The sequence below is a fragment of the Peromyscus californicus genome, unplaced genomic scaffold (assembly GCF_007827085.1).
Source record: "Peromyscus californicus insignis strain IS unplaced genomic scaffold, ASM782708v3 Scaffold_8__1_contigs__length_139910024, whole genome shotgun sequence".
Taxonomy (NCBI): domain Eukaryota; kingdom Metazoa; phylum Chordata; class Mammalia; order Rodentia; family Cricetidae; genus Peromyscus; species Peromyscus californicus.
In genome coordinates this window covers 40259634-40279896 of record NW_026294606.1, presented here as the reverse complement: position 1 = coordinate 40279896, position 20263 = coordinate 40259634, and the positions used below count along the sequence as shown (strand labels likewise).

Below are 20263 nucleotides of genomic sequence, written 5' to 3'. Positions count from 1 at the left end.
ATCTTCCGAGAGTAGCTGGGATTGTTTGCACCAGCTGACTTCGAGAGATATGAGGAGGGCATGAAGTAGGAAAGAAAACGTTGGATTTCTTTAAAATGAAGATTTAATAAATGACTCCTTTTAAATTGATTATATTGGAGGAAATTAGTTATTAAAATGTTCAAGTCTTTGGCTGTGCAGCTTGGCCGTCTTGACGCAGGGGAGATAAACTTTGGCAAAGTGCTCAAGTAAGAGGATCATGGAACATGTGAACATATATATAAAATCATATAATATATATGACTTATAACAACTTTGCTATATACTCAGTACTTCATTTTATGTTTAAGCAAGGAAATATGGCCAGGCATCATTTTGGCTGCCTGTAACCTCAGTACTTTGGAGGCAGAGGCAGGAGCATGGGGAATTCCAGGGCAGAACTGGATCCACAGTAAATCCGAAACCTTGGCAGTCCTCACTGAAAAGGAAAGGATTGCACTTACGGGGAATGCAATATAGTTTGTGCTTCCTGTTGACCTGAGTCGCAGACAGCTTGATGGCATAAGGTGATACGATATTCTTCACCCATTAAACTGTTCTTATTCTTATTTTGAAGCAGCTGTAAGCGGCTCTCTCCCAGGAGCTGTGAAGTGAAAACTGCTGGGAATAAAGTCTAAGGAACCAGGGTCTCACAGTTGTCTTTGATCCACCAAAATCATCAAATAGTGCATTCCTTTGTGTAGTGCAGCAAAACCAGACATTAAAATACAAGGACAACAAACAGAATAAAAAATGAAAAACAATGCAAATGGTTTCTATAAGACACCAGCTCATGCGGTTGGGGATTTAGCTCAGTGGTAGAGCACTTGCCTAGCAAGCGTAAGGCCCTGGGTTCGGTCCTCAGCTCTGGAAAAAAAAAAAAAAAAGACAAAAAATAACAAAAAAAAAAAGATACCAGCTCAGTGTGTCTTCAGTACAGCCACAGTCATTGCGGTGTGGATGTTGCAGCACACCATCTGTAGACTGGGACTATGGACAGGTGAGACGTCCCAGTGATGGGCAGCACGGGAACAGGCTTTGGAGTCCACCTTCCGGGACTCCCTTCTCATACCATCATCACCCATCCAGCTGTGCCATTGCCGTGGCATCTGAGGATGGACACTGACACTGCCCAGGGAACAACGAGTGAAGCTCCTTTCAATGAAATATTCTCCCAGGGAAATCTAGAAGATAATGATGCTTCAGACATTTAACATTTATTCACATTACAGGTTGAGGAGACTATTGACATAACGAGGATTCTCACTTTAGTGACAGCTGTGCACAGAAACTCGTGACAGCAGATGAGACAAAAATGAGAAGATAAGGGGGGAGGCTGGCGGGGTGGGAGGAGCGAAGAGGGGGATCTGTGGTTTGTAAAATGAAGAAAAATTTCTTAATAATAAAAAAAAGAGGAGATAAAAAAGAATACAAGCAATGAGGCAGAAAAGAACTTACCGTGGCATTTCTGTCATGAGTGAGAATTCAAGTTGGAAGGCAAAGGCTGACTCCGAACTCCTCGAAGGGAGAAAGACCAGGAGCTCCCGAGACACTCTGTTACAGGAGCTCCCGAGACACTCTGTTACAGGAGCTCCCGAGACACTCTGTTACAGGAGCTCCCGAGACACTCTGTTACAGGAGCTCCCGAGACACTCTGTTACAGGAGCTCCTGAGACACTCCTCTGTTACAGGAGCTCCTGCACACACCTGAGGACCAGAGTTCGATCCCAGGACCCCACAGCACAAAGGAAGGCACTGACTCTGAAAAGTCGTTCCCTGTCCTCCACAGGCATACCATGACTTCCCTGCTAATAAATAAAACAAATTAAAAAAAAATAAAATGAAAAGATAAGACGAAAGAAGAACAGCCAGAAAAGAACACATTTACTGGGAACCATCATGAATCTGACATGTCTGATATCTGGTTCCTGAAGGATACTTGATAGGTGATGATTTCTAGGAAATGACAGACCAGGAAGATTACGGAGTTGGAAGAGGATGGGAGCTTCACGGGGAAGAGAGGTGCAGGACGGCTAGTGTCCTGGTTGGTTTTTGTCAACTGATGTAAACTGTAGTTATCTGGCAAGAGGAAACTCAGTAGAGGAAACGCCTCTAGCACATTGCACACTGGCCTGGAGGCCATTCTCTTGATTGATGATTGATATGGTAGGTTACTGCTCTCTGTGGGCAGTGCCAGCATTGAGCAGGTAGTCTTGGGTTGTGTGTGGAAGCAGGCTGAGTGAACCATGGGAAGCAAGCCAGTAAGCGATACTCACGTGTTCTCTTCCTGTCTTCGTGTTCCTGTCTTGAGTTCTTGACCTGACTTCTCTACTGATGGAGTGTAACCTAAGAGTTGTAACCTGAAATAATTCGAAGTTGCTTTTAATAATAGTCTTTATTACAGCAGAAGAAAGAAAATTTAAAAAATGAGAGTGATAGGGAGGACAGTCCTCTAAATGTAGGGAGCAACTCCACAGACTGATACGCTCCCCCTGTCTTCAGAGAGGCTTTACCACTCTGTTTTCGAAGGTCACACTGAGATCATGTGGATATTCCTTTCTTCTTTGGAAAAAAGTAATGTTGCCATCCTTTGATTGCAAGGCACTTCCATTCTTGCTTTCGTTACCTGAAGCAGTCTGTCATATTTGGTGAATTTCCACTAAATTCATCAGTCATTATTTAGGTTTCCCATCAATGGTGGTTGTGCTGGGACCAGAGATAGGGTGGTGAGAGAAGTTGGGAAGGCCTTGCCTCAAAGTTGAAAAATTAGCATATGAAAACAACAACAAAAACCCCAAGGTGGTATGGAGGAAGTTTGGAAAATGTCTTTCAGGCCCTCACCACATCTGTCACACTTGAAGGAGAAGGGGCACTTTATAAAGTCTTAAGGTGACCTGAAAAACACACCACTTGGTGGAGATTTGGAATAGTAATGAGACATGCAATGTAGGAAGCTGTAAAACTGTTTGGAACAGCACAGTGAGAAAGCCCACGCTATACAGATGATCCTAGAGCTATTTATGAGATACAAACCCCAACTCTTTGTACAGTAGGTCTTTGGGGGGTCTGCACTTTTTTTGCTCTGGTCGGCTCCCTTCTGTGTATGTATACTCCCTCTTAACAAACTGTCCTTGCTTTTGCTGTGATTGTGTGTATCTGCTCAACTCTTTATTCCTGGACACAAAAATGTGGGATCCTTTGGGAAATACCAGTGTGTTGACCTATGTAGATAATCCATTGTTCATTGTTCCTAGGATAATTCTGCTTATGAGAAAATGAAGGAATATGATATTTCCTATAGTCTCTTTTATGTTTGATAGATTTAAACAATTTTGACACCAGATTGATTCTTCCGTACCAAATCAGAAGACAGAGCATTGCTTATCAAGGAATAGAAATGAAGAGATCTATATACTCATAAGACATATAAAAGGGACTATAAAATTAGGGTAACAATCCTACATACCTCCCAGAACAGAGTGGAAGAATGATAGTGACTCAGTCTCCTAGAGAAGCAAGCGCTGTGTCTCTGGCACTCTCCTGTCTATTTTGAGAAATTTCAAAGCTGATTCAATAGGAATATCAGTTCATACATAGAGGTTATTCACCCCATGTCCTTACAGACATCTCTGCTTTATTAAAGATACAGACTTCATTTAATCTGTATAAGGTTTCATGTCTATTCCTAGAAGGACTGAAACTTAGTTTTACTATTTCTCTTCAAAAATCCTGTAATAATAATTGAAGGACAAACATAATAGTAGTACCATTCATTTACAGACTCTTACACATTTCCAGTGACTCATTATCAGGAACGTGATTTTTATTCCAACAAGCATGTGATGTTTCTTAGAAAACCATACATGCAGGAAATTCTGAGATTCAATGAAGGCGAAATAAAAAAAGAAAGAAGCCCCCACGATCATTTCCAGAACCCTTGATTTCTATGTGTAAGTCAAGCAGAAGATTCACACCTGTGGGATGAATATCCAGTACATCTTTTAATCTTTTAGACCTCAGGTCATGTAACCATTTGAGTTTTCACTTCCCCGGATCAGCCTGCGTACTAAAGAACACTGCTCAGAGCCCTAGGCATACGTAAGTCAGTAGAAACAGTCTTAGAACCGGATACATGTGTTCTTAAAACTGTACTTAAAACCTCTTCGACGCAGTGTTTCTCAACGTCCCTAATGCTGAGACCTTTTAACAATAGCTCCCCATGTTGTGGTGCCCGGCTCCCCCACCTTGAAATTATTTTGTTGCTTCTTCGCGACTCAGAGTTGAGAAGCTCGAGGCCAGCCTGATCTAGAATGAGAACCAGGAAAGGCGCAAAGCTACACAGAGAAACCCTGTCTCGAAAATTAAAAAAAAAAAAAAAAAAGGTTGAGAAACGCGGTGACGTGGAGAAATAATAATGCATTCCTATTTAGTGAAATGAGCAACAAACGCCAAACGTATTTGTTGATAACACATACATTGCCGCTATAGAAGGCTGAAAGAACTGGACAGACACACGTAATACAATGTGTTAAATTTTAACTCCCGGCTTTGTTAGTGTCTCAGGCCCCGCCTTGTCTCCTGCAGCCTTTCATAGGACAAACGCACAGAAGGGCGGGAGTTGAGTGTGGTTTCCGCCCCCTGCCCTTCAGGTTTTCAAACAGGTCCGCCACGCTATTATAAAAACCAGGAAGCGGGCCTGTTGCAGTCACTGTGGACCAAGCTTTCAGCTAGTTTTGCAGTATGTCTGGCCGCGGCAAAGGCGGGAAGGGCCTGGGCAAGGGCGGCGCCAAGCGCCACCGCAAGGTCCTGCGCGACAACATCCAGGGCATCACCAAGCCCGCCATCCGCCGCCTGGCCCGGCGTGGCGGCGTCAAGCGCATCTCCGGCCTCATCTACGAGGAGACCCGCGGGGTGCTGAAGGTGTTCCTGGAGAACGTGATCCGCGACGCCGTCACCTACACGGAGCACGCCAAGCGCAAGACCGTCACCGCCATGGACGTGGTCTACGCGCTCAAGCGCCAGGGCCGCACGCTCTACGGCTTCGGCGGCTAAACTTGGTCCCTGTCTTTTCCCCCAAAGGCCCTTTTCAGGGCCACCCACCTTTTCACTTAAAAGGGTTGAAGTACCTTTCTCGTCGTGCTGTGTGGCGCCATGTGAGTGGGACTATTAACAAGTTCATTTAGTGGTGTTAGCCTGACTCCTAATTGGGCCAGGACTCAGGTTCTCAAGTGCTGGGCTGGTGTGAGAAAGCGTGCCTCAATTTTCCATTTCTTTAGCACGGTTTTTCTGTGTTAGCATTTTTTTTTTTTTTTGAGCCAACAATTGCTTTTGTTAGAACCCGAAAAAGCAGGGCTGGGAAAACGGCACAAGAGTCACTCAGGACTCTAGGATTTGGTTCCCATCACCCACATGTGGCTTTCAACCTGTAACTCCAGTTCCAGGGAATCTGACCTCAGAGCAGGCTCCAGGCATACATATGCTGGACTTAAGAGGTTCAAAGTTGCAGAAAAAGTGTACTTAGGTGCTGGTCAGCACCTGAAAGAGACAGAAAAAAAAAAAAAAAAAAAAAAAAAACAATAGTAGTTTCAGGAAGTGGGTAGATCCAATAAAGCTTCATCGCTGCTCAGCCTGAAGGAATTATGCTAGGGAGTGAAGTTTGGGAATGAAAAGTACAGCACCTCATTAAAGGAAAAAAATATTCCATATATCTCTAGCATGGCTTATGGTTAAACTATCTAGGGGTGGTCCCAGGGGTGTTAGATTTTCAACTGGGCCAGAGATTCTATTCTCTTGACCAGGATTACCCACACCCCACCACACCACCCATAATGGGCCTTTATTGTAACTTAAAATATATACCTATATAATATGTGTGTGCATGTATAAAAGATTTTATGTGTATGAGTATTTTATTTTATCAATAGTAGTTTCTGGGAGGGCATGAAGGCATGGGAGGAGTGGGGAGTGGGTGCTGGGGATGTAGCTCTAGCCAGGCCCAGGATTCTAACATAAGAGCAGACCTGGTGGTTTATCCTTTAATCCTAGCACTCAGATGGTAGAGGCTAGGGGTCAAAGTTCAAGGCCAGTCTCTGTTCAAGGCCCATGTTATCCTGTTTCAACCAAACCAAACCAAATGAAACCAAATCAAACCAAACCCTCTAATCAGTCCAGTCTTGGAAACCTGAAGAACTCAAACTTGTTAGTTTCCTGCTTAGGAGCTTTCTATAACTTCTTAATCTGTAAAATAAACATCATAGTTTGACATATAAATCTTACATCTTCCCCTTAAGGAAAATTCCACACGGTCCAGGGCTTTATTAACTTTGATTTGCATATCAGATGTTTCCAAAATACCACCAGAGAAGGAACATCAGTGTCCCCTAAGAACTTAAAAAATTATTACTTTTTATTTGTGTGTGTATTTATCACCTTTACCGGAGTTCCAGGGATCAAACTCAGATAATCAGGATCACAAGTTACTAGATTTAGCTGTCCTGCCAATCCTTCCCTATGGGAACTTATTTTAAAAAGGCCACGATCTTGTAGATAACAGAAGCTTGAGTACTGGAATAAGCCCAACAGGTGATGTTCACTGCTCTGGAGTCAAGGTGGTTTTTGTTTTTGTTTTTATTTATTTTATAGTAGAATCTTGCTATATAACCCAGCCAAGCCTAGAGAAAATCTGCAAAGAACAGAGACTGGAGGGAGTCATGGAGATTTCATACAGTGGGAAAAGAAAACAAACAAACAAGCAAAAACCAAAAATCAAACAAACAAATCCCCCCCCCCCAAAAAAAAAAAATCCCGAGAAGAATCTTCTGAGGTTGTATTTCATGGGTGCTAGATGAGGTGTACTTTGTGGAGCAAGCACCACTGCCCTGCAATTCTGCTATTAAGATCAGTGGATGAAAAGCTCTGAGCAGGCTCAGTGAGAAATGCTTTAAAAATGAACCAGACAGTGGGTATGGAGGTACACACCTTTAATCACAGTGGTCATCGGGAAGAGGCAGGTGGAAATCTAAGGTCAGCTTGGTCTTCTGATTCCAGACTCTGTCTCAAAAAACAAAAGCAAACAAGAACAAAATAACACTAAAGAGTGTGGTGGCCTCCACCTAAAATTAGAAGGTGAAGCAGGGGGATTGCTGAGAGTTGGAGATTAGTTTGGACTTCATAGTTGAGTTCCAGGGTAGCCAGTGCTACAAGACTAAGACTTGGTCACAAGGAAAAGAAAGCCAGACAAACAAAATGTTACCTTGAACATTTGAACTCTGACATGTAAACAATTCACCAGGAGGCTCGTTATTTCTAAAGTAGCAACGAATAAAGTTAACTTGCAACTTTTAAAAACAGTGAAAAAAATTTGTGTGTGCCCTACTTGCCTTGCCATGGAATATCTGTGTAGGATGGAGGGCATTTTTTGGGAGTGCCCTTTGGGTTTAGTGGAGACAGCTCGGGTCTTCAGGCTTGGTAGCAAATAACTTTACACGCTGAGCAATCTCCTGGACTGCAGCTGCAATTTTGTTACTTTAAAATGGATAGTTTCTTTGTATTTACTTCTTTTAAAGAGAGGCCTGGGGAGGTGGGATAAAGGTACTTAACTAGCCTCAGGAAGGCGACCTGGAAGAGCCTGGAGACGGGACTGTAGCTCACTGGAACAGGGACTTAGTTCCACCCCGCTATCGATCCTACTTCATATTTTTTCCGCTCACGTTGGGTCAGGGTCCCTCCCTGATGGGACGCAAAGCTCCAAAATTGCTGAACTCTGAAGCTGTAGACTCCAGAGCCTGGGCACAGAATCATACTCAACATTCTGTAGCTTTAACTGTAAATAAAGTGATGTGGCTGAATGTTAGGTCACATTTACAAAACAAGTCGAGAGAGGGGATTGGGAATTTTCTTGATGTTAAAAAAACAAAACCAAAACCAAAACCAACCCAGCAGTTTAGGAAAAGGAACAAAGAAATTAAATGTTTCTAGGCTTGCCTAATTTTTCCCTTTTAGCTTTATAAACACCCCTTTCACCATTTCCTGTAATTAAAAAAGTAAACAAAAGAGGTTTTGTTTTTTCTTTAAATGGGTATCTTGCTGCTTCTCCCACAACGCAATTCATATGTAAAAGTCTTTAAAATTCAAAAGCTCCAGGAGAGGTGAGGATGGCAAAGGACTTAGAAGAGGGAGAGATGCGGGAGCTGGCGCTTCTGGCCGACTTTCGCTTTCAGCGAGCTGAGCTGCTGAGCTGAGCCGAGCCCAGCCGATCGGATCCGAGCCCAGCCGAGCCCAGCCGAGCCGAGCTGTCTACACAGGGCGGCGGCGCCGCATAAAATGGCGATCCCAGCGTCACCAAGAGCCGGTTAACAGGCACCGAATTAACAAGCTTACGTTTTGAACGAAATTAGGAGACACTGGTAAGAAAAATGGAATTATGTAGCTTCGCTAACCCGGGTGGTAAACCCACGGTTTCACTCCGCCTTCCTGTGCCAGTGTGAATTTCCCAGGAATACTTAAAACAAAAGCCCGGAAATACGGGCGTTCGGTCAGGTCGCTCCGAGATCCCTTCCTGGTGTTCCACCTTCCGCAGCCACCAGGGTTAAACCTAACGTTTACCTAGCATGAGATGCTGAACATGAATCGTTCCGGGGCTATTGTTCCAATATCTTCTCTAGTTGCAACACAGTGCCTAAGACTCAAGGAGCCTGCGTTGATAGCAGCAAGTGAGGGATACTAACACTGTCGCATGAAAAACGGGAGATTCGTGTAAAGAGGGTTGGCTGCTGACACAGGAAGTGCACAGCTCTTAATTGTGAACTGTTGGGTGGCTCTGAAAAGAGCCTTTGGGTTTCGGTGAGGTCCGCCGCTCACTTGGAGCTGGTGTACTTGGTGACGGCCTTGGTGCCCTCGGACACGGCGTGCTTGGCCAGCTCCCCGGGCAGCAGCAGGCGCACGGCCGTCTGGATCTCCCGGGACGTGATGGTCGAGCGCTTGTTGTAATGCGCCAGGCGCGACGCCTCGCCCGCGATGCGCTCGAAGATGTCGTTGACGAACGAGTTCATGATGCCCATGGCCTTGGACGAGATGCCCGTGTCCGGGTGCACCTGCTTCAGCACCTTGTACACGTACACCGAGTAGCTCTCCTTGCGGCTGCGCTTGCGCTTCTTGCCGTCCTTCTTCTGGGCCTTGGTCACGGCCTTCTTGGAGCCCTTCTTCGGGGCGGGGGCGGACTTGGCGGGCTCAGGCATCTTGGGATCTCTTTCTTTGGGAGGAAAAAGAAAGTGAAGTCTGAAGACACGTTGTTTGTGTATTTGTAGACAGCTTTATGCAAATTAAGACTTACATTCGCCCTGTTTGATTGGTTAGCGGTTACAAAGGACGGTCTCCTTTCCCATTGGTTAAACCTGAATTTTGTAACAATTTTTCGAGCGATTATGCTTCTTAACTCTCCTTACATTAAATTCATTTTCTCCTAAACGTTTTAGATTAGATTGTTTGTTTGTTTGTTTGTTTTTAAGGCAGAATCCGCTCTATTTTGAAATGCCAGAAGATAAAGCTCGCGTCCAATTCAATACCAAACCGTTGAAAAGTTCCTGTAAAAAATGTATTTTTACACTGCAAATCAAGTTTCTGTCCAGTGAAAGGGAAAAGAACAGAAGAGATCCAGCCTACCCTCAGGCTTCCCAGGGTTCCCAAGGCAGTGCAGTCTAGTATCCAGAAAGCAAAGCTCAGAGTGAAAGTAAAGGGCTGAGTACATCCTACAGATGACAGACGTTAGAGAGATAAGGGATAAGACATTCTATTGGAAAAGACTAAATTGAACAGTTCAGCCGAATTGGAAAATCATGTGTCAGAAGTTGAACATGATGGAATCATCAAGATTAACATATGAAAGATGCTAGATTGAAGAGGAAGGCCGGAAATTCTGTTTTACCATAGCATCTGGGAAAGAGAGCAGGCACCAATACAAAAGAAACAAAAAGCCCGCGAAATGCCTAAGAAAAAGGCGGACTGTCCATCAGGGGGCCATACGCTTTCTGGAAACTCTTCCTTAGCACTCTAGCCCACCACCCCAGAGGGGTGCTTTACCTTTATAATGTGTGTCTAGTTATCCTCAGTCACGTGACCCTGGTGCGGTCTTTTGCCCTGAGACAGGAGTCTGGGATTTGGTGTCCTCTCAACTCTGGTGTGTTGCTCAGTCGGCCACGCAGTTTCTGACCTCCATGACTAACTTAACAGTATGATTTTTTTTTCTTCTCCCGCTTCTCAAGGCTACTTGGGTTGTAGTATGTCTTGCCTGTGCTGTTTGCCTTTTAAACTCTAATAACTGGCCTTGATCTTCTGAGTCTGTTTTTAAATTATCGTATTAATGAGACTAAGAGCCCAAAGCAGGAACATCAGTTTCCGCAGGAAGCATCAGAACTAAGTTTTTAATTTAGTTAAAGTATTAAAGAAAAGTCTAGCCAGGCTGTGGAGGCGCATCCCTTTAATCGCAGCACTCAGGAGGCAGAGGCAGGCAGGTCTCTGTGAGTTCGAGGCCAGCCTGGTCTCCTGAGTTCCAGGACCTCAGAGGCTACACTGAGAAACCTTGTCTAGAAAAAACGAACAAATCTAAAGGCTAGGTGAGGTGGTGCATGTCTTTGATCCTAGCACTCAGGAGGCAGAGGTAGGAGGATGTCTGAGTTCCAGGGCTACATAGAGAGCTCCAGGATAGCCAGGGCTACATAGAGGGATCCCTATGAAAAAAAAAAAAATAGAAAACGGTAAAGTCTCCTTCTTTCGCTCCAGTTCCTTGCTCGCTTTCTTGCCTGACGTCTTAGCCAGTTCACTCATGTTCCTTCTTAACCCCACTGACCTGTTCTAAACCATCTGCCAATGTGTTCCTGCCACATCCCCAGGCAGTAGAGCAAGGGGAAATTGTGGGCCATTTGACCAATAAAGGAGCCTCTGGTGTCTAGTGAAGCTTCTTACCTTCGGACAGTCAAAAAACCAAATGAATATTAAAAACAAATTCTAATATATTTGCTGCAAATGTGTGCTAGAGACAATCATTCCTTTTAAACAGATTTTTTCAAAGTAGAATGTTAAAATAGCAATCATGCTTAAGGCCTGACCCTGTAAGACTTTCAAGTATGGCCTCCTCTTTTCCATAATATATTCCAGGAATTTTACAGACAACATCAACCCTTTGTTTGCAGTAAAAGCTTCTTAAATTGCTTTGCAACCCTGGTGGCCTAGGCCTTTTCATTATCAGTTGTGAACATCCAATGAACATCACATATGGCACTATGGTATCATGTATGGAAGGGCTCCTGGACAACCCTTTGGAAGTTAATGGATTGGTATATATTTATGCTACTGTCAAAGCCATATATCATGAGCATTAATATCTTTTTTCTATTAAAAAACAAACAAATTGTTTGAACATCTGGAGAAGCATCTTGCCCGGAATCCAGCTGCTTTTAGGTAGTGGAGCCAGAAGATGATTTAGGCAGAAAGAATGTGCTCACATTCTTGATTCAGAGCCACAGGGACTTGAGCTGTCCTGCTGGACACAGTTAGAGAAAGAGAGTGTGTTCTTACCTAAAAGCCTTCAGTCGGTAGGTACAGTGATAAAATGCAGAGAAAGAAAATGGAAATAGAAAAATCGGATTAGGGTGAAGCTGGTGCTTGGGGAGGGGGCAAAAAAGATGTAGCCAGAGAGAGGCAAGTGTAAAGAAGAAATGTCCGCATGCATCTACGGGGGGCTAATCTCTTGGAGTTACAAAATGTGTTGCACGAAGACAAGCATAGAAGGCTGGAGCGATTCACGCTGCACCCCCAGAAAGGCCATGGAAGGGGGTGCAAGCGAAGACCTGCAGCTGCTGCTCACGGAAAGTTTCTGGGACGGAGATGGGGGTGAGGCCAATAGCTCCTGTGTTGTTGAGACAGCGCCTCTCTATGTAGCTCTGGCTGTCCTTCAGCTCTCTCTATGTATAGACCAGGCTGGACTTGAACTTTCAGAAGCCCATCTGCATCTGCCTTCCTCATGCTGGGATTAAAGGTGTGCACCACCACACCTGGCACCAGGAACTATTTTTAAAGACAATAGATTTGTCGCAGGGCGGTGGTGGTGCACACCTTTAATCCCAGCATGAGGGAGGCAGAGGCAGGCTGATCTCTGTGAGTTCGAGGCCAGCCTGGTCTACAAAGTGAGTTCCAGGAAAGGCGCAAAGCTACACAGAGAAACCCTGTCTCGAAAAACTGACAATAGATTGCCACTGGGATTTGTGAATTTGGTGTTTTGTTTTTGGTAGGATCTCACTCTGCACCCATATCCCTTATCTCAGGCTGGTCCAGAACTCACTGGGTACTTGAGATTGGCCTTGAGATTGGCAATCCTCCCTCAGCTGCCCAGATTCTTAGCTTATGGGAATAAGCCAACATGTACAGTTGACCTATCTCTGCTTTTTAAAAAAAATTCCTATTGCTAAAGACTTCCAAATTCCTCCACTTCTTGTCTTGTTGAGCAAAATTGGGGATTACACATAGGTAATGAAGACAATGATTAAAAGATGAAATAGCAAGAACTGCACACCAGTGCTGAAAAATTTTATCCCTGACTCATTGAAGGTAATAGTAGTTATTTGTTTTATATAAAGCTTAATGTAGCCCAGGTGACCTTAAATTCACTCTGTAGCCAAGGGTAACCTTGAACTTGCGAACATTTTCCCTCCATCTGTACATAGTCAAAGTTCCTTAGTAATTGCATAACATTTGCCCATAGTAAACACCAAAACAAACACACAAACAAACAAACAAACAACCCCAAATCAACCAACCAAATAAACCTCCCAAAACAAAAAAGCAAAACCATGATAGGTGTTAGAGAAACAAATTAAAATAGAATAGTTTGTGAATTCATGCTCAGAGACAGACTAGAGATGTATAGTTCAACTAGGTGTGGTGTGGTTAAGCTATTGCAAAAATGAACTTCAAAATAGCACTTAAAGATTTTTTTTTTTTTTTTTCGAGACAGGGTTTCTCTGTGTAGCTTTGCGCCTTTCCTGGAACTCGCTTTGGAGACCAGGCTGGCCTCGAACTCACAGAGATCCGCCTGGCTCTGCCTCCCGAGTGCTGGGATTAAAGGCGTGCGCCACCACCGCCCGGCCGCACTTAAAGATTTTAAGTTAATTATTTTTTTAAGACATGATAGCAGTGTATTTCCTTGCCTAGCCTGGAACTTGCAAGGTAGTCCAGACTGGCCTTGAACTCCAATAATCCTTGAGTTTCTGCCTCCTGGGTGCTGGGATGACAGGTATACATCACCATGCACTATATGAGAAAGGTTTTGCTTTTGTGTTTTCTGTCAAAGGTGGCTAGCCTACCAAGGGCCTATATTCCCTACGTCTCCCATTCACTCTTCGAATCTCTACTTGGTAAATCTTTTGTTTATACAAAGGCCCTGCAGCATTCCTGAAATTTGATCACCGAGAGTCAGTGTCCCCCTCCTTCTTCCTTTATTTCTTTTGTGCTAATCATGAACTAGCCAATCACATCAGGTTGTGACATCTCTCCATGGGGTGATCCAGTCACTGCCAGTGTTAGAAGGAAGCACAGGTGGTGTTTATTTCTAAGTGAACTTACTGCCCCAGCGTGCTGAAGCTAGCCTGGCTGGGATTCTGACACTCTTTTTGTTGTTGTTTTCCCAAGAACAGGGTTTCTCTGTGTAGCCCTGTCCGTCCTGGAACTCACTGTAGACCAGGCTGGCCTGTATGAAGAGATCAGCCTGCCTCTGCAGGAGCGCTGGGATTCACGGCGTGAAGAACCATGCCCGGCTGGCTCCCTGACAATTCTTCTTTCACAGAGAAATTGTCTTTTCAAGTTATGTTTGCTTTATTTGGTATTTCTTTGTGGGAGACTGAGAATGTTCTTTTCCAGCAACTGTAGCCCTGGAGTAACAGATACCCATGTAAATTTGAAAAGACCAGTCTGATGTAGCTGGAAAACTAAGTATCTAGATGCAACTTTGGAGTGTGTATTGATTTTAAAATTTATAGACTTTATGTGCAGATCAACTACCTCCCATTCTAATTTGCTATTAAATTGAGGTGTGGTTTATGTCTTTATTACACATCAACTCTCAAGGATTTATTATTAGAAAAAGAAATAAAGGATTTTAGGAATAGTTTTTATGTTCATTACATGTTGAAATGATAACATTTTAACTTTATTTGGTTAAGTAAAACACATTAAATTTAATCACTTCTTGCTATGCAGACCTCCTATAAAGCTTTCATCAAGGGGAAGCCTAAATTCAAGGGCAACCTGTGATTTCCTTAATCCTCTCCCTGGCATTCAGGTGTCTCTGTAGGAAACTGCGGACAGTCTGACAAGCGAGAAGGAAAATGCCTTTAGGTGTGCTTTTTGAGAGGTAGCTCTGACCCCGTATGACCTCGAAAGCTCTAGGTAAAGCCTGATACCTGCAGCAGTCCACCTCTGACCTTTAAATACACCGAACTGTAAAATTAGGTTGTCCTCTTTTCTCCCTAAAAGGAACCCAGAGACTCCACGTGAAGCTCGCCCTAGGGTTATTTCTCTTCCCTTCCAGAACTCTGTTTGCTGAACTAATCACAGCAAGTGGCACCGACCGTGGGTGTGACTGATGCCTGCACTTGGAGCCTGAAGGACACCGGATAATTACAGGCACATAGCAGATTGGGGGTGATACAAAAAGGAGCAAGCTTGGGGAACACACTGACTTGTGACCAATAAGTCCCCAAGATCATGGGGATGCTCAGGACATGTGAGGAAGCACTATGTGTCGTTGTTAGAGAATATGTTGAAACTAAAAGGAGAGTAAAAGTAACTAAGGAGGATTTAGTACAATGCTTAGATACTTAGATGAATATAATCCTTGCTTCCCGGAAGAAGGAAATCTAGATCTTAAGAATCGACAACAAATAGGGCAACAATAAGACAAAAACATGAGTTGGAGTTCTTGATTTAGATTTTAGAGGAGAAGTTCGCATTATGGTCTCCACTAATTCAGTTACTGAATTCTCCTCAGGACAGACTTGTACAACGCTCAATTCTAACATATCTATGAGGAAAAGACTCCCTCTAGTGTCCAAAAAGATCAAGGTTTCGGATGCTTTGGGGAAGTGTGGACTCAAAAGCTAAGGTAAACATAGCCCCAAATTGGAAATATTAACAGGAAACAAATCTTTTAAAGATTATTGGGTCTGAGGGCTGTTGTAATAATAATTAGTGATAAATGGTGGCCAGCTGCCTGATCACTGCAATTGTCTGTAGGGGCATCAGAGGAGTTGGCACGTCTGGACAGACTTCTCAGATACTCACTCCGTGCTTAATTGGTCTGGTAGAGAATGACATGCTGGATCATTTATTCCTTATGTGATAAAAAAATTTACCAATATGTTTATGATGAAGAGATGTATTGTTCCCAATGAGGATAACTTTAAGTTCTAATGCTCAAGTCATGATGATTTGGGAAGGAGCTAGGAAATTCAACAAGGCATTTTTTCACTAGTAGCTATGAGAACTAGTCAAAATTATACTGGCCTTGGAAATAAACAATGATATTTTAGTAGGACCATTGAAAAGTCTCTCCCTTTTTTCTTTTCTTTCTTTCTTTCTTTCTTTCTTTCTTTCTTTCTTTCTTTCTTTCTTTCTTTCTTTCTTTCTTTTTTCCGAGACAGGGTTTCTCTGTGTAGTTTTAGTGCCTATCCTGGATCTCACTCTGTAGACCAGGCTGGACTCGAACTCACAGATATCCGCCTGGCTCTGCCTCCTGTGTGCTGGGATTAAAGGCGTGTCCCCCTGCTGCCCGGCAGAAAAGTCTCTTTAACTCAGAACTTCTGAGCTGAGCCCATTACTTGGCCTTCAGATAAGCTGGTCTGGGTTGATCAATGGCCCTACCCAGGGAGAAACCTGTGGCTATTAAAGAATTACTTGGAGGACCCTGGGTGGTCATTCTGAGCCTTCATCAATCCCTTGGAATGCACCTAGATTTACTATTAAGAAAAAAAATCTGGTAAGTGGAGATTATTAAGTAACTTAAGAGCCATTAGTACTAGTATGCCAACTATGAGATCCTTACCACCTGGCTTCTTTCTTGCTTTTATGGTCCCTTAAAATGGGCATATGATAGTTTTAGATTTAAAAGGGTTTTTTTTAATCATTCCTCTATACCCTCAAGATCAAATTAGATTTGCCTTTCCTGTCCCTTCCATAATCACTGTAGGTGAAGGTGCAGTACGTCCACGGAACCAGACCACTCTGTGGGAAGAAGGACAGGTTGACTGGGGAACAGACTGCCTGGCTCCGAGGACAGAGGACAGCAGCTGCTGGGCAAACCTTGCCAGCTTCACTGGGAAGGTAGCAGAGGGAGGAAGGAGGATTGTGGCTCAGAACAGCCCAGGGTTGGTCTGTCGCAGGCTGCTTGGTTAGGGTAAGGGAGGTAGTGACTGACTTTCCTGGTAAACAAACCACAGTAAGGGATCCTGAGGAATGCTAAGTTTATCCAACAGCAATTGTGTCTACCTGGTCAGAGTCCTGCAGGAATTAGGCCCAGACTGTTATTTTAGGACATTGTCAGCAGCAGCTCCATTTTTAGGGGTTGCTTTGGACCTAACAATCTTAAACCTATGGAGTGATACCACCGGAAGATTTTGGCACAAGGAATGAAAAATAGCCCCACACTCTGTCAGTTGTTTGTGGCTCAAAGCATTAAAACGGCTTTTCCTCAAGCTATCATTGTACATTATAGGGATGGCCTATTGTTAGCCACCTCAGAACAGGCTTATTAACATCAGCTGGTTCCTGTTTACAACATTGCCTTACAAACTGCTCCTGAAAAGGTTCAGCTACATGCTTTTTATAATTACTTATGTACCACAGTAGAGTACCACATTAGTAAGCCTCAAAAATCAAAATTCAGTTTACTCAGTTACAAACTTTAAATGATTTTCAGATACTCTTGGGAGAGATAAGTTGGCTAAGACCTTATTTAAAGTTAAGTACTAAGCAATCGGTACCATTGTTTGGTCTTTTAAAGGGAAATCCTACATAGCTCTCTCCTAGAGTTATTTCAGTGGCCAAATAATCCTTTTTCCTCTAATAGGTTAATTTAATACCTTTCTATAACTTCTTGGTTTTGCCCTAAAATAACATTTTTCATTTCTTAAAAGATTCCATCAGAGAATTTACTGACAGTAGCTCTAATAGACCATTGTTGTACCAGTTTCCTCCAGGATTGAATCATTCCATCCTGTAGAGAAGGTCTTTAAGCAGGAAGGTAAAGTTTCCAGGAAGTACCTGAAACTGAACAGTATCATCAGGTCCCTCTTCCCAAGAGTAAACAAGCCAAGCTTCAAAGACTCAGAGGCCAGAACAGCCACCTGAAGAAGCAGAAATCAGCTGAGTTGCCTGGAAGAGATTTAAACCAACTGGATCATTTGGACAGGACAGTCTCCATCCTGTTGGGCTGCTTCAGGCTGTGTAGTGTGCTCCAGGATGTAGTAGAATATTACTTCAAGGTGTATTTTGTTTATGTTGCATTTGTTTAACTCTGTGAAGCTGTGTTACTTTGCCTGTCTAAAACACCTGATGGTCTAATAAAGATCTGAATGGCCAATAGCAAGGCAGGAGGAAGGATAGGCGGGGCTGGCAGACAGAGAGAATATATATAGAGAGAAATCTGGGAACCAGAGAAGGAGGAGGACTCTAGGGGCCAGCTACTCAGGTACACAGCAAGCCACGGATTAAAAGTAAGAAGTAAAAGAACGGGAAGTAAGTAAATTTTCATCATTTACAGAAGTAAGAGAACGAGAAAAGCCCAGAGGCAAAAGGTAGATGGGATAATTTAAGTTAAGGAAAGCTGCCTAGGAACTAAGCCAAGCTAAGGCTGGGCATTCATAATTAAGACTAAGCCTCCCTGTGTGATTTATTTGGGAGCTGGGTAGCCCCCTGTAAAAGAAAGAGAGAGAGAGAGAGAGAGAGAGAGAGAGAGAGAGAGAGAGAGAGAGAGAGAGAGAGCGAGAGCGAGCCAACCAACACCACCAGGTCCCCAGCCTTTGTGAGCTGTCCCCTGTTCTGGGGTGGGCTTTGGTGATGCTGCTGTCTTTGAGTTCCTGAATTTCTGCTCCTGGGAGTAACCCTCAGCTATACTTCTGTTGGGATAATCCTTTTGTATGATGTGTGAAGATGTGTTTCTGTTTAACCTAACCTGCCTAAGGCACCTTACGTTTAATAAAAACCTATAAGAATGGTCAATAGCTAGGCAGGAGAAGATAGGCAGGACTTCCAGGGAGAGATAGGTACTCTGGGAAAGAATATGAGGTGCCGGAGATTAGCCAATCAGGAAGTTGGACATACAGTACTGAGGAGAGGTTACAAGCCTTGTGGCAAAATGTAGACTAACATAAATGGGTTAATTCAAGTATTAAGAGCTGGTTGGGAACAAGCCTCAGCTAAGGCTAAGTTTTGTAATTAATAAAAAGTCTCCGTGTCACTATTAAAGAGCTAATGATATAAAGGGAGACCTGTTATATACTCCTGTATGCAGCAAACCCCCTCAATATCGTTCCTGATTCACAGTATGTGGTAGGCATTACTAAAGAATAGAAACAGCACAGATCAAAACTATATTTAATCCATGGTTACGACAATTGTTGCAAAGAGTCTACCCCCTTTATTTTATCATTCATGTGAGGTAATACTCTAATTTGCCAGAATTAGTAAAAGCTAATTTTAAGGTTGATAAATTGGCAGCTACTGTATTTGAGATAGCTGTTGAATCACATGCTCTCTTACAGCAGCTGCTAAAATGCTACAAAACCAAATTTCTAGTACCAAAGAGGAAGCTGCACAACTCATACATTCTTGCAAACTTTTTGTCCCACTGACTTCATGGAGTAGAATGGACAGTGTAAACCTCAGAGGAATAAAAGTTAAACATAGTTGGCAGATGGATGTTACCCATATACCTGAAAACTAAAAGACGTTCATGTTTCTATTGATACTTATTCACATGTTATACATGGTAAGGGTCTTTCTGATGAATCAGCTTCACATGTGATCACTCACATGCCACATTGTGTTAGCATATGTTAGCAACCTTTTCAAGCCTTTTGTGCAAGATGGAATATTATTCATAAGACAGGGAGACCTGCCAGGTGGTGGCGGCGGCGGCGGCAGCGGCAGCGGCGCACGCCTTTAATCCCAGCACTCGGGAGGCAGAGACAGTCGGATCTCTGTGAGTTCGAGGCCAGCCTGGGCTACAAAGTGAGTTCCAGCAAAGGCACAAAGCTACAGAGAAACCCTGTCTTGAAAAACCGGAAGAAGAAGAAAAAAGGACAGGGAGATCTTATAGCCCACAGGGTCACACAATGATAGAGTGACTGCATGGTCTAAAGCTTCGATTAGACAAAAAAGGGGAGATGACCACATAGGGTTGGTGTCTCCTCCTAAATCTTTACAGATAGCTATGATTGTTTTCACTTGCAATGTGGATGGTCACACACCCAAGGAGTTACATTCCGCTCAACATAGCCCCCAACCTGCGGCTTTAGTCTGTTGGGCAACCCTGAAACAGGGGTAAGGAATGGGCCAGATGCAGTGTTAGCACTTAGGAAAAGATTTGCTTGTGTTTTTCCAGAAACTACAAATGGACCTGTATGGATTCCAAGCAGAAATATCAGATTCTCATCTAGAATAGCTACAGTTATGCATGCAGAAAAAGAGACTAACAAACGAAGTGGAGGAACACCAGCACTGTCATGCCTGATGTTCAGTGATTGGCAGGACAGCCAACCAGAGAGAAGGGCATGACATCAGGGGCAGAGGACACAGTCCTCTAGACTGGTGACATGGGGTGCTCATTAGGTGTACTAGCTCTAAGGCTCAAGAGATCTCTGAAAAAGAGGGATGGAACTCCCAGAACCCTGCCTGGCTTGCACTGGCTAGAACATATACCAGAGTTCTATAGAAGGAGAGGAACTGTAATTAGCTGTTCATTGCATAAGGCTTCTGTATAAGGAACAAGCACCTGGGAGCTTTGTAAAGGAAGTTAAATTCAGCATCTAAGTGACAAATTAAAAGAGAAATACAATTCTATTGAGTCTCTCTTACAGGATTGTCTAGCAAAGTTTCTAAAGACACTTCTAGGATATTCTGAATAATTACCCCAAACTTTCAGTTTGATGACAGCGTGTCTGGCAACCTCCTTTAATCAGGGAACATGAATGTGTAGGGT

At 43.5% G+C, this 20263-nt stretch overlaps 2 protein-coding genes and 1 long non-coding RNA gene across 3 annotated transcripts in view; 2 read left to right on the top strand and 1 right to left on the bottom strand.

The window, feature by feature from the left end:
• Window positions 1–5117, top strand: part of LOC128103123 (uncharacterized) — a 47341-nt gene extending 42224 nt beyond the window's left edge. The window contains exon 6 of the mRNA XM_052727204.1: window positions 4758–5117. Within this exon, the coding sequence (XP_052583164.1) occupies window positions 4758–5070 (313 nt within the window). The 3' untranslated portion in view covers window positions 5071–5117. The remainder of the gene's footprint in view (window positions 1–4757) is intronic.
• Window positions 5118–8215: 3098 nt separating this feature from the next.
• LOC128103129 (uncharacterized) overlaps window positions 8216–20263 on the top strand; it is an 84863-nt gene continuing 72815 nt past the window's right edge. Inside the window, exon 1 of the long non-coding RNA XR_008215632.1 lies at window positions 8216–8423. This is a non-coding gene — a long non-coding RNA (uncharacterized LOC128103129). The remainder of the gene's footprint in view (window positions 8424–20263) is intronic.
• Window positions 8817–9283, bottom strand: LOC128103115 (histone H2B type 1-C/E/F/G/I). The gene has a single exon (XM_052727198.1). It carries the CDS (start codon window positions 9252–9254, stop codon window positions 8874–8876), a length of 381 nt encoding a protein of 126 aa, XP_052583158.1. The 5' UTR covers window positions 9255–9283; the 3' UTR covers window positions 8817–8873.